This window comes from Sceloporus occidentalis, unplaced genomic scaffold (genome assembly GCF_023333645.1).
Source record: "Sceloporus occidentalis isolate IW3139 unplaced genomic scaffold, rSceOcc1.0.p SCAF_7, whole genome shotgun sequence".
NCBI classification, from domain to species: Eukaryota; Metazoa; Chordata; class Lepidosauria; order Squamata; family Phrynosomatidae; genus Sceloporus; species Sceloporus occidentalis.
The window spans coordinates 70,591,786-70,617,639 of NW_028316987.1; the positions used below are offsets into that span (position 1 = coordinate 70,591,786).

Genomic DNA, 25,854 nt, shown 5'->3' on the forward strand with positions numbered 1-25,854 from the left:
GTACTACAGATTAAGACACTGAGAAATTATGACTTCAGTAGTCTCCAAGTCATGGGGTGCATTGAGACAGGCAGCTGAAGAGACCCTCAGAGTCCTGCTGCTTGTCTCAATGCACCTTTTAACCAAAAAAACCACTACCATAGTCATTTACTAGTGCCCCAACCTGCAACACATAGGAAACCCTGCATTGGACTGCTGTCTGGTTTGAGGGTTAGCTTCTTGAATCATATTCATTCATTAACAACAGTAACTGAATCCCAAAGTTATAAGATTGTAAATGGTTTGAGTGTTGGACAAGTAGTTCACATTGCAGACTTGATTCTCTAGGAATCAGTTTCATTTCCTTTATAGGAATACGTTTTTAAAGGAAAGAACTGGTTAAACAAGGAAAGGCTTTAGTATTTTGCCACAGTGTAAGAGGGTAAAATATATGCCCTTTCATGAACCAAATTTCTAGACAAATCCATAATTAAATATGGAAGCATTGACAGTAATTACCACATACTTATGTTTATAGAAACACTGCAGAATGCACCCAAACATCCTGGCAAACATTGTGTTTTACCAGAAATTAAAATTAGAGTAACCTGGTGCAAAAAGGCACAGGCTTCCCATGTTTTTTACAATTCTGTTGAAAATATATTTTGACAATTGCTGCATTCTTTTTGCTCATTCCTTCATGTCAAGATTACCTGAAAGTCTGTCTTCCTCTGTAGAATTGTTAGACCTACACAAACCCTGTCTTCTTTCGCATCTAGGACTGCATCCATACTGCAGAAATAATCCAGGTTGATACCACTTTAACTGTCATGGCTCACTGCATTGGGATTCTGGGATTTGTAGTTTGTTGTGGCACCAGATCTCACTCTGAGAGAGAAGGCTAAATGTCTCACAAAACTAGAATTCCCAAAATTCCATCTCGTTGAACCATGGCAGTTAAAACAGTGTCAACCTGGATTATCTCTGAAGTGTGGATGCAGCCCTATATCATTAAGTATTCTTTGGTAGTCCCTGAGGTGTGGAGGGTTCATACACATCCAAGGCACATGTTAGCAATACTGCGGAAGATGCACTAATCACAACTTTAGATGACTGCATAATATACTATGCCTGATACAATTATACATACTAAAGTGGAGGGTGTGTGGACCCAAAGGTTACTGGTGTGCTACTTACATGTGTGGGTAACATATGCACCTAGAACCAGGGTGTTGAGCCTTTAGCCTTCCATATTTATCTAGACTAAACTCCTGCAGTCCTTTACCATTGGCCATGTTTTCTGGGGCTGCTGGAAGTTGAAGTCTAAAATTTGTGGAGGGCCAAAGCTTCCCCACGTCTGATTTACACTATTTGGGTGCCAACCCTTATTATATAAATGCACTGCAAGATGCATGACAAAGGAGGTTTTCAGACAGGGGAAAAGCCATACTCCTGGCATAATTTCAGACGATGTCGCACTCATCCAGGACTTATCCAGTGAAGTTCCAGGAATGCTCCAGCAACAAACCATTCACAGGACTTCTAGATAAATCCTGGTTAAGTGCAATATGTCTGAAAATCTTTTTTCTTCCTTTATCTGAAAATCTCCAAAGTCTGTTTTAGCTGCCATTTATTAGTTTAAATATTAATAATGTTCGCAATATGCCACCACAACAGCCAAACTCTCCCAAGGAAGTTCATATAAGCAATACACACACACACACACATATCTTCCAATTACAGTCAGTCATCATGCTAGCTATAAATTTTATGTTTATGTATTCATTTTATCGATGTCTCTGTATCTAGTTATTCCAAGGAATCAGCCCATCTGCAACCTAGTGTTGTCTTCTCTAGAGCTGCTTCATGTTTGTGGGAAATTTTAAAAAATGCTTATAAACTCTGATTTTTACAAATTAATTAGTTATGAATTTCTATATATCACATTTGTCCGAGGAAACAAACTTATTCCCATCTCCATTTCCCAGCTGTTCATCTGCTCTTGACTCACCCTGCTTATTCTAGAAAATCTTGTTGCCCAGGTGCTGATTGTTCTTGTTTGAAGAGAGGCTCCATTGTTTGTTGTCCGTCCAAGTTCCCTATTCAGAGCCAAGTTCTTGAGTCAGTTGTTTCTAGCCATATGCAGTTTGTCAGATTATGGCCGAAGAATGTTTTGATCTGACAGCACAAGATATTACATTATGCTGCACTCAAAGGCCTTTGAGAGCAGTGCAGACACTTGACATGGACAGTGAAGCTGGCCACGCAATACCCGAAACAACAAAGCAGAGGAATAAAAGGCTTTAGTTTTTCAACTGAGAACATCTGCTGTCCTGAAGAGAATTGTGAAGAAACATTATCATCATCATCTTCATTCAATATTCTATATCAGTTAATTAAGGCCTTATCACCTTTTCTCTCTACAGTGTCATCATATGTAAAAGTGCTATATAATCAGAATTGCTTTCTTTCTTTGCACACCTTTGAAACTCTCCTGCAATTACAGCATCTATTTGTGTAAAAATCTTATTGCACACAGCATTTGGGAGTGCCTGCCCAGTACCTCCTCAAATATATTATTCTCATCACATTTCATTGTTCACAGACAGAGACAGAAGAAAAGGGAAGCAGATGGGGATAGGAATTCAGATTTTAATGCCCACACCTTCTCCTTTCTCACCACATTCACTGATCACTCCAAGTCAGCATAACAGTGTAATTGAACTTTCACTCAGGAAATGATACAACAGAAGCAGAAAAGGATGTCATTAGTGCATTTGTGTGTACGTTAATAAAAGGAAACACATTTAAAATGGTCTCTCATGGGAAAACAACAGAAGAGGGACAACATCATCTGGTGAGCTCCGAACAAAGGCGCTATAAACCTGCTGCAATATGCTGAGCCTGTCTCGTGTGATAAGGTCCTTAGTTATGAATGCATAACTAAGGAAAGTCTCCTGGCCTGTCAAGCCCACCTTAACAGCCAGCAGCCACACTGAGCAAAGGATGTTCGTTCAGCTGCCAGTTAGCATATGAGGAAGTACTTCTACTTGTATTTCCAGCCCTCTCCCACCAGCGAGCAAAGCTGAGATGAAGAATTGTGACAGGGTGCTATTCTTAGTTTTCACAGCCTCACTTGCCAGAGAGAAGGGATTGGACACATTCTCTTCTTTGCAACCCAATCAGCAGCTGAACAAATCTCCATCACGCAAGGTGGTTTATGGCTGTTCCGTTGGGCTTAAGGAGGCATTTACAGTCGTGGCAAGAGTACTACAATTATGATTACATAGTGTTACTGAATCTGGAGCATTTACACATCTGTAACTCTAGGTTACAAAGATAACTGCAATGCAGAATTTAATCAAATTTATTACGGCACACAGCCAGCATAATGCAGAATTTAAACATTATCATCATCAGATCATGATCATCATCATGCCATTCAAACATAAATAAGGGGGGAGGGACAGGCAGAGACACCAAAACAAACATTGGTGTGCTGAAGCAGAGGTACATTTTAGGAACCTAAGAACATAAAATGTCAATTCCTGTAACACTTAAAACTATCCTTTTTTGGGTGATATTGCTGTGGTAAAAATGTCAATCCTTCTTAGATTGAACTTTCTATTTTCCTGGTTACCTATTATAACAAGCAATAAAAATTTGACTTATGAAACAGGGAGCTAAAAAAATTCATCTGGGAAGAGGAGTCAAATGAAAAATGCTGACAGATATTAAAGAAAATGGCAGCTGTAACCTTCCTGACATTTTGTTGTACTATCAAGCAAACATCTTAACATGGTTGATAGAGTGGATAAAGCTTAAAAATAGAAGATGGTTGAATCAGGAAAGTTTCAACCTAAGATTTGGATGACATATATATCTGTGGCATGATAAAGCCAAGTTACACATCAACTTTGAGCACCATTTTTTGAGAAAATCTATACTGAAAACACTAGTCAAAAATGAAACTGCACTTTTATAGAGGAATCTCTGATTGGGTATTGCCTCAAGAGGCCTTACTAGGTAGATTTAAAACTACTAACAACTGGTTAAGATATGGTGATATAACAAAACAAAAAAAGGGGGGGAGAGATAACGAAGAGGTAGAAATGAAAGAATTAGAAGAAATACAAGGATTTGTTCAAAAAATTTACTGGTTATGACATCAATAAAGAAAAGATTTAAAATTGTAAGAAGCAGATAGTTCTGCTACTTTACTCTGCAAGGTAACAAAATTGACAAAATACTAACAGGAGGGTAACCCAAACAAACATCAAAACTATATAAAACATTACTGTCAAGAAAACTAGAACAAGACCTGGTCAAAGATGCCATGATCAAATGGGCTATCAATATTGGGAAATAAATTGATCTAAATAATTGGACACAAAGAAAATTTTCTACTCCATAGCATCCCAGTCAGTGATTCCTACAAATAGAATGATGGGTCGCAGGTGCTTTGTTTCCTGCTACATCAATGGACAGTTGCTAGATATTTATATTCTGGATTTGTTAATGGATATAACCTTTAAAAATGTAACCATGCAAAGTATCACCTGCAACAATGACCTTTAATCAGGTAAGTGAAGCAGCTGGTCATAGGCAGCCGATTTGAGGTGTTATGAAATGGCAGCAAATTGTTACTGCCAAAGGAAAGCAGCTTTTGGAGGAGGTGGGCTCGTTTTTCTTTTCTTCTTCTTTTTTACCTTAGATATCAAAATAACTTGAGTGGCCTTAGGTACCATGCAAAAGCTGAAGAAAAAAGAAATATCCCTCCTTTAACACCCCCCACAAGAGCATACAAATACTTCTGAGGTGAAACAAGTTTGGCTATTTCTTGAGGAGAAAGATTTCTTCTAGAATCTGAGACTCTGTGTCTGTTTCAGATCTTGGCTATTGCCCACCTTCATTTTGCAGTGGATAGCCTTTGGATGCTTTGCCTGAAACAGAAAAATATCTTTGGTCAGCCCTGCTCCAGGACTCAGGCTTTTGAATACAATTCTGTTCCTTTCCATTTCCATTCCACTAACAGCTAGAGATGTAAAAATCAATTGATTTTATTTTCATTGCAATTCTCAGAATCCCACCAGTGAGACAGACTCAGAATTCCATCAGTGAGATTTCCTGCCCCCCTTTCGACATGGAAACTTTTGCATATCTCAGAGTGCACAGCCTTAAAGCATTTTTGCACTCATTTTTCAAAATACTCATTTTTGGTCATGCATGTTTTGTTGCATATAATCTGAAACAGAAAAAAACTGGTGCTTATGGTTTCTTCCCCACGTACTCTCCTCTCTGGGAGGTATGTATGCTCCCATTGATAGTCTTATGTATCACAAGTTGAATAAATTAAAAAAATTCAGTTGATATGAATTTCTATCATTACAAAAATGCAGACAAAACATCTCACTAGCAATCTTCTGCCCTTGCTTAAAAGATCAGGCATATAGTGTGAGCTAATCAATTTTTTTCCTCTCCCTACTTTCTCACACACACACACACACACACATATATATATATATATATATATATATATATATATGTATATACTTTTCTTAATTATGCTTGCTCTGTGGCAAACCAAAGTTAGTTTTAAATGTTTCTCATATTGATTTGAATACTTGGTACGTGCTTGGGAAAGGGTGTGTGTGTGTTTTTCTTTCCAGCTCAAAAAATAACACTTCCATAATCTGAAGTTAATTGTGTTATGATGGGGGCGGAAGTTCTGCAGCATGACAGTGAAATACTAAACAGGGATGGGAAGAAAAATTGCACACAAGAGGTGAATGGGAAGTGAGGGGGGCATGTGGCCATGAAAGTGCCAGTATGATGTAACCTCCAGGCCCACATTTGAGCTAAGTCACTTTTGTTATTGTTTTGCTTTCTTTCATTTACTTCCTGGATGGACTTGGTTCATGCTGGAAGTAATTATGCAACACCGAAAAGTGCCAAGAACATGTGTATTGTGGGGTTTTTTTACGGGCAGTTTACTAGCACTAGCTGGCAAGAAGACCCAATTGCAATATCAAGGAAAATCCCTCTTATTGTTGAACTAGAGTCAGAGATGTTGTTTTAGCTGCTTGGCAAAAGCTGTCTGTGACCAGGGTCAACTCAGATCTCTGCTATCAGCTTAGGGTTACCAGTAATTGAACTCGCTGTCACACCATAATGCATTATGCTGAACAGCATGGCTTGAAGGGAGCTCATTTTAAACAAATACCCTACCACTGGGTAGAATGAGGCAGCTGCCTCAAGCAGCAGATGCTAAGGAGTGGAGAGCAGTAGCAAAGTAATGGAGGAAAGGTCTTTCTGTATGTGATACATCCTGCCATGTTCCTCCTAAAATAAAATGCTGCCATCAGGTATGGTGGAAAATATTGTCTCATTGCCAGTGTTGAAGTACTGTTCAGTTCTTCATCCCTAAGGTGCCATTTTCTAAAACTCTTATTCATCTTTGTACATGCATCTGCATAGCCCTATGGAGCAACTGGCAACTACTGGCCTATCACATGGTGGCAAGTAGGGATGTGTTGTTAATTAAACATAGGAGATCAGCATAGGAGCCCTGGTGGCCAGTGGTTAAATGCCGGTACAGCAGCCATTCACAGCCACAAGGTTGTGAGTTCGATCCAGAGTCCACTCAGCCTTGCATCCTTCCGTAGGTTGCTCAAATGGGTACCCAGCTTGTTGGGGGGCAATTAGCTTACACACTGTAGGGAGTGTTTAAGTGCAATGATGAGCGGTGTATAAATGTACTTGCTATTGCTATTTATTTTCTTGATGCTCATTTCAAGTATTTATAAGCTCTGAAATTTGGCACCTGCTTGACTGATGTGTAGGAATTTGCAGACACTTCATTTGAAAAAGAAAAAATGAGACAAGCACCAGTGAGAAATTCAGTGTTCAGGACATTGTTGTTGTTGTTGCTGCTGCTGCTGTTGTTGTTTTGCTTAAGTAATAAAAGTAACAGTGCATCAGTCATCCATTTTAATTGTGTGAGTCTCAGTCAAGGCAATTTGAATTATTCTACTTGGTTGCAGGGGGAGAGAGGAAATTCCATTCGAATGATAAACATAGGCCCTCCTTCTTTGTTGGACACTGTGAACAGAGTTTTATGGTTCACACCACTAATTGCAAGGAAAGTTGGGAAGAAAAAGCCAGCTTATTATTTTGTAGCCCTCGTTCTTTGGGAATTTGTCAGGAATAGTTCACTTGTCTGTGAAAGACAACCAAGTTGAAATATCTCACTCTCCAAGATGAGCAGGAGGAATAATAATACTTTCCACCCCACTTCAAGGACAGGAAGAATAAAGAGAAAAATTTACATCATTAATGTCATGGCCAGCCAAGATCAGCTCTCGGAGGATGAGGAGGAGGATGAGCCTCCTCCAGAGCAAGAGCTGATTGAGGCTACACCAGGTGGCAATCCTGCTCTGCCAGGTCCCAGCTGTGCTCTCCCAGCCCCAGAGGAGGAGGCCCAACCAGGTCCTAGTGCTAGAGAAGGGCCTCCTATGGTGCAACAGCCTAGTGGTGACTCTGGGGAGGAAGCTTGCCTGGAGGTGCCTACGTTCAAAGAGAGAAGGGCTGAGAGTGCTTGCAGGCGCAGATCCAAGAGGATTGCAGAGAGGCAATTAGCCAACCAGCCTCAGGTGGCATGGGGGAGAGTTTCCCTTACTTAAACTGTTGAGAGACCTTCACTGTTTGCCAGAGTTTATTGCATGATGCCTTGGTGTGATTGCTGCTAGCACTGGCTTCTTGTATCTTGATTCCTTGTTGCTTTGACCTTGGACCGGACCCTTGTTATCTTCTGGCTGCTTTGACCTCGGGCTGCTTTGACCACTCTTACTCCCAGTATCCCAACCTCCGCTTGACTTCTCAGACTGCTTTCACGCTGAATCCTTGCAAGGTCTGTGTTTTGCCTCTGCTTGCTGAGCTGAGCTATTCTTATCAGCTTGTGTCTGTGAGTGCTGGCCACAGTCCAGGACAATTAATGAGAAGGCATCTCTTACACAGTACCTTAACACCCACATCACTTAGCTTGCCCAACCCAATTAAACAACACCCTGATCATGTCCAGAAGTGAAGCTGATGAGGGAAGAGAGCACTACACAATGTTTAGCAGATGGCAATACAATATTGACTGCATGAGCCATTCTAATCCTACCATACAGGCCAGGGGAATTTCCTTCCTTGAGTGGCTCAAGAGAAACAGTTACTTGCTAAGTCAGGGGAGGAGAACTTGTGATCATCCACATGTTGTGGAACTGCAACTTCTGAAAATCCCAGGTCACCACAACCAAGGGTGATGGAAGTTCAGTCCAACAGCATCTGGAGAACTACACATTTCTCATCCCTTCCCTCAATGAATTACCAAGGACACCCTCTCCTTACAGGGACACATGTAGCTACCTTCCCTTTCAGTGTAGCCTAATGTAAGGTGTAAAATGGCCACATGCAGTTTTGGGGAGAGTCCAGTGTCCCATTAGACTAATCCTGGCCAGCCTTTCGCAACCATGAACAAAACAAGTACTGAAGCTAATGAAATTTATCAGAGACAAAAACAAGATGACAAGGAAGAGACTCTGGATGATTATTACAAAATAACGAAGGATGGGTATTGCAATGTTATCATTGTCAATAGAGAAAGAAAAGCAAGACATAACAAATAAGACAATAATCGACTTAAAATGACTGTTGTCAGGAAATTTTGTATGAAAAAAGAACAAAAGAGAAGAAAGAGAGCATATAATGAAATGAGTAAAAGCGTAGAAATCAGAATGGATTCTCATACAAAGTAACAATTTTTGTTGATAGATTGCAGAGATTTATGTTAGGTAGGATCCATTTGGAACCCATATATTTGTAAAATATGGATTTATATGGAAAAATGTTTCCATCTTAAAATATGTATGAAAAATACTAATGATAAATAAAGTTTTTTAAAATTTAAAAAAAAAAGTAAAATGGGTCAAAACCCTTTGCAATGTTGTAAAATGTTGTAAAATGTCCCTTTATGGTGTTCCCCAGATTTCTCCCAGAATCGCCATAAAGGTGACTGGATAAAGGTGACTGGAAGTGAAACATTGTCATTTATGATTGCCAAAAATGCTGTCCACTATGACACCCTATGAAACCCTGCACTCTTCCAGAGACCCGAAGGAGCTAAAAATTGGGTGGTACAGCCCTCTGGGTTCTGGAGTGTATCCACCTGTTATAATGCAACAGTTTGAACACAAGTCCAATAAAGTATTGGTTTTTCCAGATTGTAAGTCCAGTCTGCCCCTACCCCCATGACACACTGATTATAATTTGAAATGCACATAAACATCATGACAGGATTCAAAGTCTCACCAACAAGGAGCATCAAGAAATGCAAGCAGCTATTTTAATTCATGCCAACAAGCAATTTCTACCAGCTTTCAGGAGTAGTTCTTCCACAGAGTTAATGAATCTGAATTTATCATTCATGATCAAGCCACTCCCAAATGCTTCGCATTACAGCCGGGAAGGCTCACAACAATATATTGTTGCTTGATAAAGTCACAGACCTGAAACTACACACCTGCTACTGTGAGTACTGCAAATAAGCTTAGAGGGAATAAGGAAGCCTGAGCATGTTGGCATGCTGACTTTCAAGCAAAGCTCAGAAGGTTACTGTTTTGGACTACCATTCCCAACCTCCCTGAGTAATTTTGGGAGTTGTAATCCAGAGCAATAAGCTTTGGGGACCTTTCACACTACACTGTGATAGCACTATGATGTTTATCACACTATACTCTTAAAGTGCTCCTATTCCACTTTGACTCCTCTAGCTGCCTCCTGTTGCATTCTGGGATTGGCAGTTTTAAGGAGGGGTATTTAGAATTCTCAGGCACAGAACTTCTGTGCCTGAGAATTCTAAATACCCCTCCTTAAAACTGCAAATTCCAGAATGCAACAGGAGGCAGCTAGAAGAGTCAAAGTGGAATAGTAGCACTTTAAGAGTATAGTGTGATAAACATCATGATTCTACTTTAACTGCCAGGGCAACAGTCTATCAAATCCTGGGTTTGTAGTTGAAGGAGGTACTAGAGCTTTCTGGCTGAGAGCTCCTCAAGTGGCAAATTCCAGATTTCTAAAGGATTGTGCCATGACAGTTAAAGTGAAATGGAAGCATTCTAACTGTGTGAAAAAAGCCCTAGCAGGCCTACCATGATACAAATATATGGTTAAAATATATACATTGAAGACTAGGTTCCCAAATGTATGTTTGTGCTGAGCATAAGTCCTGGATTTGGGGCCTGAAAAAAAATGTTATGTCCCCTGCACAGCCGACCCACCCATCCAGGTTTATCACTTTCTACTTAAATCTCGGCTCCGCCTTTGAAATATCCATCATTTTATGGACTCAACTCTAATTCACTGTGCACTTGACTGGACCGGATTAACGTTTGATACATTTAAACCCTGAACAGTTCAACAACCCTGAAAATGCAAAGGAAACGACTCAACTTTTAAGCCTGGTTCTTATGTATTTATGGGAACCGGTTGAGGTGGTGAGATTTGCAGCTCTCTCAGTAGTTTGTTATGATTTAGACAATATTAAGCACATCTTTTTAGGACTCTCCTTCATATGTCTGAAGAACCTTTGGGCAGTTTTAGTGTTCTCTTGATAAAAGGCAGAGATGTGAGAAGCAGAATAGCTGTGCAGGCTCTGTGGGAGGATTTATCACCCCAAATGACTCGTTTTATCTGCCCTGTCAAAATTCATGGCACAGGATCTTTTGGCTGAAAGTATTCTGCAGAAGGAAAAGAACCTAATTTCCTTTAAAAAAAATAAATTACACTGGTAATTAGCTGTGTTATGATCCTAGCCTTTAGATGTTTCATATGTGTTTGCACTTCTCCATGAGTGTTCCATAACAGAACAGTCAAGTACAGTGTGGGATTTATCCACAAGCTAGGAAAAAGCTACAACATAAAGACCCAGGTTGCAAAGAGCCTGTAAAAACAAAATAAAGTGAAATACACATGCAAAAAGCCCCCACAAAAATGTGTGTGTGTGGTTGAGAGAGAGAGACAGAGAGATAAACCCTGTGGGGTCTCTTAAACTTGATGTGGTTTAGGGCTTCCACCTGTCTTAATGTAGCCCTGGTCATTATAATTCCAGCTATCTATCAATTATCTGTCTGCGTGTCAGTCTGTCTACCTACCATGTTAATGAAGAGAAGTGCATACACACAGGTTTGGAAACATCCCTACCACACATCACTTTACGATTTAGTTTATATCTTATATTTGTTATAGTTAGATATTTTGTTATAAATGTAAAGGGGGGGAGGAGGGAATTATTTATATTGTATTGTATTGCATTAGAGTTATATTATATTTTATATGTGTATTAGCTTTATTATTGTATTGTATTTTATGGATTTGCTGTAGCAATTTTGTAAACCGCCTTGATCTTTGGAAAGGCAGTATATAAATAAAATTTATTATTATTATTATCTACCTACCTACTTATCTTAACCTGACTATAGCCCTCCCCAAAGCAGTGGTATTAGAAAATAAAACAAAGGAAGATATAATGAAGGAGGATCTCCTCCATGTTCAAAATTATTTTTATAGCAGGGAATTCACTATCACATTTATCTGCCCGCACTCTCAGAACATCAGGGAAGAACCTATTAGAATATCAAATGGTTAAACTAACAACGACTTCCCATTGAGCGTTTACTGCCACCGTTCCCAAATTGTGGAACAACCTACCTGAAGAGATCTGTCTTATTACTACCTTGGATGTTTTTAAGAAGGCATTTAAGACAGATTTCTTCTTATACCCAATTCTGTATAAGAGCTTTATTAAAAGGAAATGCTCCACTTCCTTGATTATGACTATTATGCTGCTATGATCCCTAAGTAATTTTATTAATAATGTTAGTATTTTATTGACTGTAATTTGTATTTGTATCTCTATTCATTTTATTGGATGTAATCCAGCCTCGATCTGCAGGGAGAGGCGGGAAATATAAATAAATTATGTATTATGTATTATGTATTATTATTATTATTATTATTTATGGCTGCGTAATCTGGAGTCATAGATCCATAATATATCCAAATTTTTATTATTGATTTATTTTATAAATTGATGGTCCCTGTGATCCTAACTAGACCCCAAAACCTTCTTTACTGACAAAGAATCGTAATGGAGTTCTGCTTCTCAGGTAAAGCAGGAAGGTAAAGTCAAACAACAGATATTTAGGAACAATGCAGTTTGTGATCCTCCAGATATTTTTGGACTATAAATTCCATCAAATCTATCCAGCATAGGCAGTGGAAATGAGGGATAGGAGCCATGATCCAACTGCATCTGTAGATTTTCATGTAGCCCATCCTTGCCCTAAATCCAGATTCTTGTTGACTGACTGGGAGCAAGAGGCACTTTTCCATTACACAGCTATAATGCTATGGTTCCACTTTATCTGCTATGGCAACATTCTACAGAATCTTGAAATTATTTAGCATCCGCCGTCAGAAGTTCTAATGTTACTCCAAACTACAAATCACAGAATTTCACTGGATGTAGTCATGGCAGTTAAAGTAGAACTATGGTGCTATAATTCAGGACCCAAGGTCTCGTCAACTTCAAATTATCTCATGTTCTTATTCTCCTTTAGTCTTATTATTCCTTCTTTGTCCTTCAGACTTTGAGGCCATAGTAGTGAAAGGAGAGTCATTTCAAAAATTTTCATACACAAGTCTTGTGTTCAAATTCAAAAGTTCCATTCCATGTTGCCTTGCATTTGAAACTGCCAAGGATGATCACAAAGAGATATTCCTAGAATAGTGAATATAATGCAGAGAAGAGTGACATCCCCAAATAGAAGCATCTTGACTGGGGTCAGCCAAAGACATTTTGCTGCCTGAGTCAAAGGGCAAGATGGAGTACCTTTTTATTCTGTATAGAAATCTTAACTGGACTGGAAATTTTGCTTTAACATGGTGGCCTTAACATGTTGTTGTTGTTGTGTGCCATCATGCGGTTTCCAACCTATGGCAACCCTAAGATGTCCACCTATCATGGGGTTTTCTTGGCAAGTTTCTTCAGAGAGAGTTTGCCATTGCTATCCTCTCAGGCTAAGAGAGTGTGACTTGCCCAAGATCATCCAGTGGGTTTCCATGGCCAAACCAGGATTCAAACCCTGGTCTCCCAGTGTCCAACTCTCAAACCACTACACCATGTTGGCTAACATATCAGGGGCTTACAATTTGCCTGAAGGTAGCAGAGCAGGTTAGTTTAGAGCAGGGATGGGAATGATATCTCCAGATATTGTTGGAGTGCAAGTCTTAGCAGCCTTAAAACAGCTAATGTTCAGAAAAGCTGGGAGTTCCAGCCCAAAAGATCAGGAGGGCCACATGATTCCCACCTCTTATTTAGGAGATGCAAAGTAGATTGTTTCCAATTGAGGGAAAGGTTAGGGGGTCTCTGGAGAAACAGCTGACAAGTTGCTGCTGCCTCCTCTCAGATTCTGCCACTTGAAGCAATCGCATCACTCCATGACTTTGCCAGCACTTGAAAAATGTATACTTAGGAGTTTATCACATGGGAGGGAAGCACCCAAATCCCGTGCAAAACGGGGTTTAAACCCGGGGAAATCCCACAAGAGCAGAATCGTTTTCAGACGATGTTGCTTGAATTAAGCATTAATGTGACATTAACCTATGCAATAAGGGTCAAAATCACACCGCTTTTTAACTCTGAGGAAATCCCTAAGTTAAAAAGTGGTTCGATTTTGCCGCTTTTTGTACGGGTTAATGTTGCATCAATGCTTAATTTGCATGGCATGTCTGAAAACAACCCCCCTCGTGCGAGATTTGCCTTGGATTTAAACCACGTTTATGCATGGGATTTGGGTGCTTTGCTTCCCAGGTGATAAACTTTTACTTCCCTAGCCTCTATGTTGTTTCTGCCATAGTGACCTTAAGGCAAACCTATCACTGGGTTTTCTTGGCAAGATTTGTTCTGAGGGGAGTGTGCTTTTGCTGCCCTCTGAAGCTGTGAGAGACTGATTTGCCTTAGGTCACTCAGTGGCTTTCCATGGCCAAATGAGAATTGAAACCCTGGCCTCCAAAGTCATAATCCATTGCTCAAATTACTGCACCACACTGGCTCTCATACTTGCCCCTATATTCAACCCTTTCTTTTTATTCCAGTCTTTATTGAACAAGGAAGGCAAACAGGAAAGCAATAGAGCTACAGTTAGGAAAAATACAGTACACAGTAAACATGGTTTCACTTATTTACTGCATTTCTATCAGGTTTATTCCCCATAAGAAAACTAAATAAATTTCTTTAGTATTTCCTTTTTCCAAGAAGCTATTATCCAGTCTGTAAAAGCAAACCGGTGCTAAGACAAACCTATACTGCCATCTAATGGTAAAGCAGGCAGTCAACCTGTCGAAAACAGTTCACCAGGGCTTTTCTCAAATTGCCTTCTGTTCATCTACCTGGTACTGGATGGGGATGATGGTTGTTGTAGTCTGGAGTACACCAGGCTGAGGAAGCCTGTGTGACATGTTTCAACAAGATATTCTCAACAACAGAATATCTTTTTTTCTTTCCTTCAGCCAGGATGGAATAAAAGACATGTGTGCATCAAGTTTATTTTGCCAGCCTTTTGGTTGATGAATTTTACTTGTGCCCTGTGGTGTGCTGTTTTAATGTCTGAATGGTTTTAAATGGCTTTAACCATGCTGTTTTTAACTTATGTTTTAATATTAGTAATATTTAATAATTTTTTTAACTTTGGCAATCAATGTTTTAGTTCTCTCTTTTTAAATTACTGTAAGTCACCTTGAATCCTATTTTGGGAGAAAGGTGGAATATAAATTTCTTAATCAATCAATAAATAAAATATTGGAGTCATGGAACTGGTAGTTTAGGCAGTGGCATCTAGAATTCTCAGCCTGCTCCTTCACCAAACTGCAAATCCCAGGATTCTACAAATGTTTTCATTGCCAGTAAAGAGGAATATGATACCCTAAAGGCACCAGATCCTGTCTGATCTTGGAAGCTAAGCAGGATCAGCTCTGGTTAGTACCTGGATGGGAGACTGTCAACAAGTACCAGTTGCTGTAGGCTACATTTCAGAGGAAGGAGCTTGCAGAACCACATCTGAGTATTTAAAGCCTAAGAAAACCCTTTGAAATTCATGGGGTCGCCATAAGTCTACAGGTGACTTGAAGGCACATATGTATATACATACACATGTAGCACTATATTGTGTGACTGGGCCCTAGGTAGAAGGAGTGAAATAATTAGCCCCCCACTTTTGTGAAGCCTGGAAATGTTGCTTTCCTGGACTATATTCTCAGACTCCTTCAGTCACCTTGGCCATCAGCCATGCTGTCTCAAAGATTCTGGAAGATTTCATCCTAAACAGGAACATTTCCAAGCTGTGCACTTTCAATCTTTCTCTTTGTGTACAGCATTTAGTGCACATTAGATGCTTTTTATGAAGCAACTGCAAGCTCTGTGCCGAGCAGCGAGCTTAATTTGCAAGGTTTTAAAGAGAACAATTTGCATAAAGCCTGCTACAGATTAGAACTGTAAAATACAGCTGGTTATTTCTGCCGCGTTCATACAGAACGAATCAAACTTTGCATCCCTTTATTTCTACCACACATCTTAGAAGACACCAGGGAATATCTTCTTAGATAAAACTATTTGCTTTGTGACTTTGCATATATATATATGTAGTCCTCAGGGAGAAAAGAAGCATAGTCAACTGAAGTATAGGTGTACATATAATAAGCCCAGATACTAGGAAATGAGAGGATCCCCAAGCTTCTATTAAAACCACAAACCCATGTCAGTGTGATTCACAAGAATGGAGTTCCACAAAGATATTACCCTTTACTAAACAAAAATCTACTCAGTGGTTTCAGTGGGGCACGCAAACCGACATTATGTTCAGAGGAACATGTCATGTAATGCAAGCATCTCTCTCGTCTTGAATTTCAAAACCTACAAAAGGGAACTGGAGAGTTTCTTCCACTTGAATCTCCTGAGACGCCACCAAAATCATCAGAAGGTTTTTCTAACATGACAGAAGCCTGCTACTCAAGGCTTGTGTGCCAGAGAGAGCGAACTCAAATAGTGAAGTGAAATTGCCTATCCCACCTAATTACCGGTGGGTCCTTTGGGAGGTCTGAGGTTCATTCCTTGGAAGTTAACTTTGTAGAATTATACGCTGTAATGAAAATAATGCAATATTTTAACAAGAGTAATCTGTCAAATACAGTTGGCACTTTGTATCCATGGGGTTCTTATCTACAGATTCAACCATACACAGCTTAAAATATTTTTAAAAAAATTAATTACAAAAAGCAAACCTTAATTTTGCCATTTTTTATAAGGGATACCATTTTACTACACCACAGTATTTTATGGGACCGGAGCATCCACAGATTTTGGTATCCAAGGGAGTCCTGGAACCAAACCTCAGTGGATACCAAGAGCCCACTGTATTATCTTTCCTTAGCAAGAGAGACATTTCTAACAAACAATGTATAATAATCAAATATGTATGCAACATGACAAGAATAAAGTGGGTCTCGTCCCTTATACACAAAGGACTAACTTATATCTTGCAGTGTAGTATGGTGCAGTGTAGTAGTTTGAACATAGGACTATGACTTTGGAGATCAGATTTCAAATTGTGCCTTGGCCATGGAAACCCTGGGCAAGTCACACTCTCTCAGCCTCAGAGAATGGCAATGGCAACACCACTCTGAAGAAACTTGCCAAGAAAATCCCTGATAGGGTGGCCTTAGGGTCTCCATATGTTAGAAATGACTTGAAGGTACACAACAACAACAAGACAGAAAATGCCCTTTGAGGTTCTCACACCTTAGTAAGACATAGGGTTCATCTACACTGTAGAAATGCAATTTGATATACTTTAAGTGCTGTAGCTCCATCCTGTGGAATCCTAGCATTTGTAGTTTTACAAGGTCTTTAGCCATCTCTGCAAATGAGCGCTAGTGCCTCATGAAAGTACAAATCCCAAGATTCTGTAGGGTGAAGCCATGGCGGTTAAAGCGGTATCAAACTGCATTATTTCTACAGTATAAAGGCATTGTTTGGTGAATATGGATTAATATTTTCTGTTCTGGTTTCAGCTCACTACTTTCCCACAGCTTTTACAGATCCAGAGGCCCATTCATACTACAGAATTATAGTGGCATTATTCAGATATAACTGTCACAGTGCTGTTCCATGGAATCCTGGGATACGCAGTATAAGGATAGGCATTTGGAATTCTCAGCCAAAATACTCCAGTGCCTCACCAGACCACAAACCCCAGGATTCCATAGGATGAAACCTTGGCAGCAAAAGTGCAGCAAGAGTTCCAAGAATAAAGGTTTGACTATCCCAAATCACCTCACTAGTATTCCATACCTTCCCCTTATGCTCACAAGGTGTTTAGCCCAATTAGCCTTGCAAACAACAATTGCTAAAATTATGTCTTTCACACAACCATTCACAACCATTAAAGGAACAGGAGCTCTGTTCCTTATTTGACCTAGCAACCCTTATACATGCATATGAACTTATACCTTTGGTGTCACAATAATAATATTTTGCATCATCACAATATTGTCTTGTAAACATATCCAGGGCTAGCCACTGATTCAGTGAATGTATTCTAGTCAGAACTAATAATACGATTTTGGCCTATGTGTATTCAAAGAATATAGCATGTGTCCAGTTCTGGGTGCCACAATTCAGAAAGGACATTGAGAAACTGGAGCGTGTCCAAAGGAGGGCGACTAAAATGGTGAAGGGTCTGGAAACCATGTCCTATGAGGAACGCCTTAGGGAGCTGGGGATGTTTAGCCTGGAGAAAAGAAGGTTAAGAGGTGATATGATAGCCCTGTTTAAATATTTGAAGGGATGTCATGTTGAGGAGGGAGCAAGCTTATTTTCTGCTGCTCCAGAGAACAGAACCAGGAACAATGGATGCAAGCTACAAGAAAAGAAATTCCACCTCAACATTAGGAGGAACTTCCTGACAGTAAGGGCTGTTCGACAGTTGAATGCACTCCCTTGGAGGTGATAGAGTCTCCTTCCTTGGAGGTCTTTAAACAGAGGCTGGATGGCCATCTGTCAGGGATGCTTTGATTTGGATTTCCTGCATGGCAGAATGGGGTTGGACTGGATGGCCCTAGTGGTCTCTTCCAACTCTATGATTCTATATTGGTGTGTGTGTGAGTGTGTGTATCCAGTGAATGTTAAGAATAGACTGAGCTAGTTGACAATAATGCCAAGCTGTTTTATTCCTAGCAAATGTTTATATAAACTTTATCCGCACAGTTTTATGTATTAACAGGCAAGAGGATACCTGCTCTTCATGGAGATGAACAACACAATGGTTCCACTTCCTTCAGATTTACTTAGTAAGAAAGCGACTATGTGCATTTTTGGCACAGGAGATTTTGGAAGATCTCTAGGATACAAGATGATGCAATGTGGCTATTCTATAGTATTTGGAAGCCGAAATCCTCAAGCCTCTGGACTGATCCCAGAAGGTGCAACAGTGTTATCACATACAGAAGCAGCAGAGATGTCCAACGTGATCATTATAGCAGTCCACAGAGCACACTACAACTTTCTTGAAAGCCTAAGGGAAGCTCTTCAGGGGAAAGTACTAGTGGATGTGAGCAACAACCCCAAAACAAACCAGTATCCAGAATCCAATGCTGAATATCTTGCCCAGCTGATGCCAAGCAGCAAAGTGGTGAAAGCATTTAACACGGTATCAGCTTGGGCTCTGCAGTCAGGTGGCCTGGATGCAAGCAGACAGGTAAGAAATTCTGGGAACAAAAGATGCTCACGTTTAGAGAGAAAACCCTATTCCATTTTCCATAGTTTCTATATTACTTATTAAACTATTTGTAGAGCATTCTTGATCTGATTAAAATAAGGCACAATGCCATTTTAAAAAAAGACACATCATTATAATAAAATGAGTGAAGACAGCGCCTACAAGACAGACAACAATGAACCAATTAAAAGGCTTGGGTACACAAAAATATGTTGAGCTGGCATGAAAGCAATTGCAGAGCTGATGCCAGGAAACAATTACAGAGCTAAGGCACCTCCTGAATATTTTTGTTGTGTTGAGTACTGCGCATTGAAATATTTCTTCCTCACTCTAGACAAAGAGCTTATCACATGATAAAAGTCCAAAAAAGTAACTTTCCCCAAGCTCTGGACTTGACTGACAGTCCCAGCTTCAGCCAACATTCTGGCTAATCTGTACTGCTTTAAAAATATTGGCCATTAAAAGAGGTTAAAGGTTTGGACTTCTGGCAATTTAAGCACAGATTCTTTCTGAGGTCAGAGATACTGAATAAAAACTCTTGCAACAAAGAAGAAACATATTTTATTTTATTTTATTTTATTTTATTGTTGCAGGTGTTTGTCTGTGGAGATGACAACAAGTCAAAAGAAAAAGTGATGGAAATTGTTCGAAGCCTTGGTCTCACTCCGGTGGATAAGGGTTCTCTTTTAGCAGCAAAGGAAATTGAGGATTACCCTTTGCAACTTTTTCCAATGTGGAAATACCCAATCCTGCTCTCCCTTGGTCTCAGCGCATTCTTCTTATTGTACTCCATAATCCGCGATGTGATCTACAATTACATCACAAAAAACAAAGATTATTCCTTTTTTATTGCCATTAGCATCCCGAATCGGATTTGCCCTATTGTGGCACTCATCCTTCTCGCTTTGGTTTACTTGCCTGGGATCTTTGCTGCTATTCTCCAGTTATACAGAGGCACTAAATACAGTCGTTTCCCAAAGTGGCTGGACCAGTGGATGCTTTGCAGAAAGCAACTTGGCTTGGTGGCCTTGGCTTATGCTTTCTTACATGTTTTGTATACACTTGTCATCCCTATTCGATATTATGTAAGATGGAGGATCAGTGGTTATACCCTTGACCAGGTAAGCTGATGTCATAATCAAAAAACAAGGTTGTGTAATACCTTAATTAACCACCAAAACAGATGCATACGTGGATTAGAAAAACCAGGATGTTTTTATTCTGCCAGCCCTTTATTTCTTTATTTCTTCCTTAACTAAAGGATGTCATCATTAACTAAGGGTACATCATTTGGAGAGATTCATTTAATAAAATTGACCCAAAGTATACTGAGATATAGGGACCAGCATGGTGCACTGGTTTGAGCTGCAATGGCTACTTCACAGTCAAAAAGTCTATGCAACAGTCAGCTCAGTCTAATCTACCTCACATGCTTGTTGTGAGGTTAATTTGGGGAGCAGGGGAGGAGAGCAATGTAGCTACCTTGACCCCATTGGAATAAAAATTGGAAATATATGTGACAAATAATTAAATACAGTCAGCCCTCCATATCCATGGATTCTTTATCCCACCCTGAGGCCTGCCATTAGCAACAAAACAATACACATGCAAATCACTCCTGCCTTTCCAGGTCACACAATATATATACCCAAGTCCTTTCCAGGCAAGCATTCTCTGAAGATGCCAGCCACAGATGCTGGTGAAATGTCAGGAAGAAACTCTTCTAGAACATGGCCACATAGCCCAAAAAAGCCACAAAAAACTATGGATGCCGGCCATGAAAGCCTTCGACTTCACATCTTTATCCACAAGTTCAACCATCCACAACTTGAGAATATTTCCAAAAGATATAAATCCCAAAAAGAAAACCTTGATTTTGATGCTTTATATATGGGAGACCATATTACTATGCCATTGCATTTAATGAGACTTGCGCATCCAAAGATTTTGGTATCCAGAAAAGGGGTGGGGGGACCAAACCCCAGCAGATACCAAGGGCTCACTGTACATTTATTTTCAATCTATTTAGAGCTACTGCCTATTAAAATATTTTATATGTTTTCCCCATCTTAAGGCACATAACAACAGAACAGATCCGCTGAATATCGAGAGAGCCTGGATCAGTGACTCTTACGTTGCTTTGGGTATCCTGGGGTTCTTTCTCTTCGTCCTTTTAGGAATCACATCCTTGCCCTCTGTCAGCAACAGTGTCAACTGGAGGGAGTTTCGATTTGTACAGGTAAGAACTTCTTACCTAGAAAACCAACTTATCCTAAAATGTAGTTCCTGTGTATACTGGTGGGGAAAGCAGACCCACCAAGTAGCACATGGGACTAGTGGAAGCCACCCACTACACCTGCGAGGGCCTCCCTATAAAGTATTCTATCCTGTATCTACAATTGAGAAAGTGTATTTCCTTCTGCCTTATTTGGAAGGGCATTATTTCATGTGAAGGGGCATTATTTCAATCTTTTGCTCTCTGCAAAATCCAAAAAATAACTTCTCCAAGCTCTTTGGAAGACTCCCTTCCACATTCATTCACTTTGAAATACTAAACCACTTACTCTTGGAGACAAGACTTTCTCTGTGGTTGCCCTACTCCTGCAAATGGACTTTATGGGTTGTACATATATTCTGTACTGCTATCATGGTGAGGTTTTAAACTATTCAAAGTCAGGCAAATTATGATCCTTGGTTTAAAAAAAAGACTGAAAGCTGCAGTGAATTAAAGAGAAGTAGAGTAATTAAATAACTATAAACAGATATAATATAAATAAATGTAGTCATCTATCGATTCTCATTATTGCGCATTTTATCAATTTCTTCTCAGGTTTAATTATTTCAATGTCTTTCACCAGAACCAATTGCTGTTTTTTATTTTCACAACTCTGTGAGATGCATTTAGCTGAAATATGGTAACTGGCCCAGGTCACCCTGAGAGCTCCATGGCTCAGTAGGATTTAAACTCAAGCCTCCACACAAAACCCTCGCTATTACAAGCAGGCTTTTAATATATTATAATCTCGGGAAGGCTTTTATATGGAGTGTGTGCCTTAGATATGTTGTTTTAACTTTTGTATGTTTTTCATGTCATTTTATCCTATTTTTAGCTAGTTGATTTTGTTTCTAATTTTTTATTGTAATTTTTTTTAATTTATGAACTGTCTTGGATCCCTTTCTGGGGGAAATGCAGTATAGAAATGAAATGAAATAAATACACCAGACTAACTGATTTCCTAAATTAACAAGTTTTGAGAAGCCCTTCAGGGACATTCATCCAAAAAGACACAATAATCTTCCCTATGCAGTGGATCCAAGAAACGATCACAAGGTGGGAAACAGCAAATTAACAAATGTACAACATTTGTACATCAGCAGACCTGAGTGTACCGGGCAGATTATTAAAAACGCACATTGGTTTATTTATTTGAGTCATCAGTGCACCATTGGTGTCAATGCACATGTGCCACGTATGGACAGTGGCATGTAAAGATGGCATCATCCATACATGTTAGGGTTCTGGAGCATACGGAACCTTAAAATTGGCCCCAGGCTGCCGCAAACCATCAGTCTGTTCTGGGCCAAATTTGCATGGAACTGATATAACTATTTAGTGCAAATACACTCTTAGGTTATGTTTTAAGAACATAACAGAATGCTCTTTGATTCTGCCTTACTTGCCTCACAATTACTGTTTATCTTATACTTTTCTCTTTTTCTTTCTTTCCACAGTCTTATCTGGGATACCTTACACTGGTTTTATGCACTGCCCATACACTGGTTTATGGTGGGAAGAGGTTCTTGAATGCTCACTCATATCCATGGTTTCTTCCTGCAGCTTATATACTCTCTCTTATTATCCCTTGCATCGTGTTGGTCATGAAGTTTTTTCTAATATTGCCATGTATCGATAGACCACTGACTGACATTCGACAGGGATGGGAGAGGAAAAGCAAATACAGAAAACAGGCAAACAATGGCCAAACAGCCAAAGAAACATCTGCAGTATAAGTTTCCAGCATCTGTACCAAAATGTGCACTTACATACCTGTCTGTACTCACATGACAACAAAGAATCTAGTGGCGCTTTAAAGGCCAACAAATTTTATTTGACACAAGATTTTGTTGACTGCAGCCCACTTCATGAGAAGTATGCTGTCTGCATGTACATGGGAAACAGCTAAAAATGACCATAGAACAAAAAACTAAGACACATTGAAAGCTGAGTTTTAAAAATTAAATAATTACTTGGTAACATAAAGACCAGAAATTCTTGGCTACAGTTCAGCATTATCTGGTTGCTATTCTCTTTCAGTAATGAATTCTCCTTTTCTGGCTTTCAGAATAGTGGAAATCATTGCTGTCTATCTCCTACTTCCACTGGGTAATAACCTATTTAGCAGTGGAATAATACATTTATCAGTTTAAACATATTAACTAGGAATAGGGTTTATGACATAAAACATGACAATAAATCAGTTTAAATAATGGCTTTGGTCCTATTCTTTTTAGATCCCCCTATCAGGACAGAGCTGGAGTGGTGTAGTGGTTTGAGTGAACTGGGATACTGGTAGACCAGGGTTTGAATCCCTGCTTGGCCACAGGAACTCACTAGGTGATATTGAGCAAGTCACACACTCTCATCCTCAGAGGAAGGCAAAGGCCTCTGAACAAATTCTGCCAAGAGCATCCCACCTTAGGGTCACCATAAGTCAAATTAATTTGAGGGCACACAACAACCACAAACTGTGGGGATGCCAAAGATTACAGAATTTGCTATGGTTTCCAAATCCATAAATATGCAAATATTTAATGGCACACAGGACAATCTATGCACAGATTACACACAACTGCCTGCAGGAAATATCTTTCCAAGGTATTTTCTCACATCAACTGACCACCACTTTGTGAAGAACTGGGCTATAGTTTTCATGGTACAGTTCATTTTGTATAAAGGAGTGGCCAAAGGGCTTTGCTGTTCTGGATTCAAGTATGCTTCAGCTGTAGATGTGAATTGGACTGCTCAGCCCATTTGTACTAAAATTGACTCACTAAAGTCATTTTATTAATGTATATATATATATATCATTGTGGTTCAACTACTGATGGAGAAAAACCTGTGAATAAGGTTATATGAATCCTAAATCAGTAACTTGCAAGTGGTTTCACTGAAGCATTTTCAGATCCATTGTTTCCCATTGTTGTACATTATTATATTTGTACTGTATTTTTACTATTAAAATATATCTTTTCTTTCCATGTATAAAATGTCTATATACAAACATTGTTGATGCACATTGTTTATTTTATCCCAATAAAGAAAATCAATTTTAAGAACCAATCTCTCTTTGTGGTCAGAGTTTTCATGACTGAAAGACCACTTTTGTATTTGTTGGGAAGTTACTTTTTTAGTCTTCATCTCCCCAGCATAGGATTAGCCACTAGTGACTGGATAATAACTAGGGCTGTGGTGTAGTGCTTTGAGCATCGGACTACAACTCTGGTAATCACAGTTTAATTCCCTTCTTAGCCATGGAAACCCACTAGATGATGTTGGCTGAATCACACACTCTCAGCCACAGAAAACCCTGTGATAGATTTATCTTAGGATCACCAAAAGTCTGAAATGACTTGAAGGCATAGCAAAAACAACTGGACATGATAGCCAGGGGATTCTGGGAATGGTGGTCCAAAAAGTAGCTTTCCCAAGTGCTGCTCATGGCTTTTCCCTTGCTGTTTCTATTCATCAGCACCCCTGTTCCTGCTAGAAAGTAGAAGTCACGTAGAAAAGTAGAAGTACGTTCAATTTAATTCACTCACCATAAAGGTTTTCCATTTGGTGCTCCTATCTTCATGCTGTCTTTTATCCAGCATGAAGGGAAGAGCCCCAAATAGAGGACATTTATGATGTGAGGAACCTATAAACACAGGTGCCATCTGTTCTCTTGCCAATCCTTTCTCCAACCAAAAATCAGTTTATTTAATTCCAAGAAATTCGGTAAGTCCAGCTTCTTTGGGAGCTACACAGCTCCTACAAATAAAATAAATAAATGATCAAAGCAGTTCACAGTAGCATACAATATAGTACAAAACAATCCAATACTCAAGCAATACAATAAAATATCCATTACATCAGTGATATTACACAGTACAGTAAAAATCTCCTAACAAATACAAGTCCATTTAAAAACAATCGGTTGTGGTTGGGTATCTGGATCTCAGTTAGGGTATTCTATCTCTAAAGAGAAGCAGGGGGATATGCTATTTGAAAAAGATGCATTTTCAAAGCCTTCTTGAAGGCTTCCAGCGTAGAACATAGCCGGATCTTTTCAGGGAGAGCATTCCAAAGAGCAGGAGCTGTCACCGTGTAGGCTCTCTGATAAGTTTTTACTAATTTTACCCTGGGGTATTCAAGTACATATGTCCCAGATGTTCTGAGGGTGCAGGGGGGGGGGATTATGTAGGGAGAGGCGCTCCCTCAAGTAACTCGGGCCCGAGCCATGTAGGGCTTTAAAGGTAACGACCAACACTTTGTATTGTGCCCAGAAGCTAATAGGCAGCCAGTGGAGAGATTTTAATACAGTGGTACCCCGGGATACGAAAGCACCGCCTTACGAAATTCCCGGGATACGAAAAAATCCCAAAGAAAAAAACTGTTCTGGGTTACGTTTTTTTTTTCGGCTTACGAAAAAAAAATTTTGGTGCTTTTCGGCGCTATTTCGCACGAAATCGCGGCTTTTAGCGCTAGCGCCTATGGCATTTCGGCTTGCGAAGGCTTTTCGGGTTACGAACGGCGCCGCGGAACGGATTAAATTCGTAACCCGGGGTACCACTGTATAGGTGTTATATGGTCCGATCTACGGGTACCTGTGACCAATCTGGCTGTGGCGTTCTGAACTAACTGAAGCTTCTGAACCTGGTACAAAGGTAGCCCCATGTAGAGCACATTACAGAAATCCAAACGAGAGGTTACCATTTCGTGTACTACAGTTTCAAGGTC

General features: G+C 39.6%; 1 protein-coding gene across 3 annotated transcripts in view; it reads left to right on the forward strand.

Moving 5' to 3' along the window:
- The window catches only part of LOC149309917 (metalloreductase STEAP4-like), a 29,172-nt gene extending 4,983 nt beyond the window's left edge, over positions 1 to 24,189 (forward strand). For 2 of the 3 annotated variants that reach the window (XM_089533272.1, XM_089533273.1), the window contains exons 2-5: positions 18,344 to 18,833; positions 19,448 to 19,975; positions 20,929 to 21,093; positions 22,587 to 24,189. In XM_089533272.1, coding sequence (XP_089389398.1) covers positions 18,381 to 18,833; positions 19,448 to 19,975; positions 20,929 to 21,093; positions 22,587 to 22,865 — 1,425 coding nt within the window. In that variant the 5' untranslated portion in view covers positions 18,344 to 18,380 and the 3' untranslated portion in view covers positions 22,866 to 24,189. The remainder of the gene's footprint in view (positions 1 to 18,343; positions 18,834 to 19,447; positions 19,976 to 20,928; positions 21,094 to 22,586) is intronic. The other variant, XM_089533274.1, reaches the window with a different exon arrangement.
- The last annotated feature ends 1,665 nt before the right edge of the window (positions 24,190 to 25,854 follow it).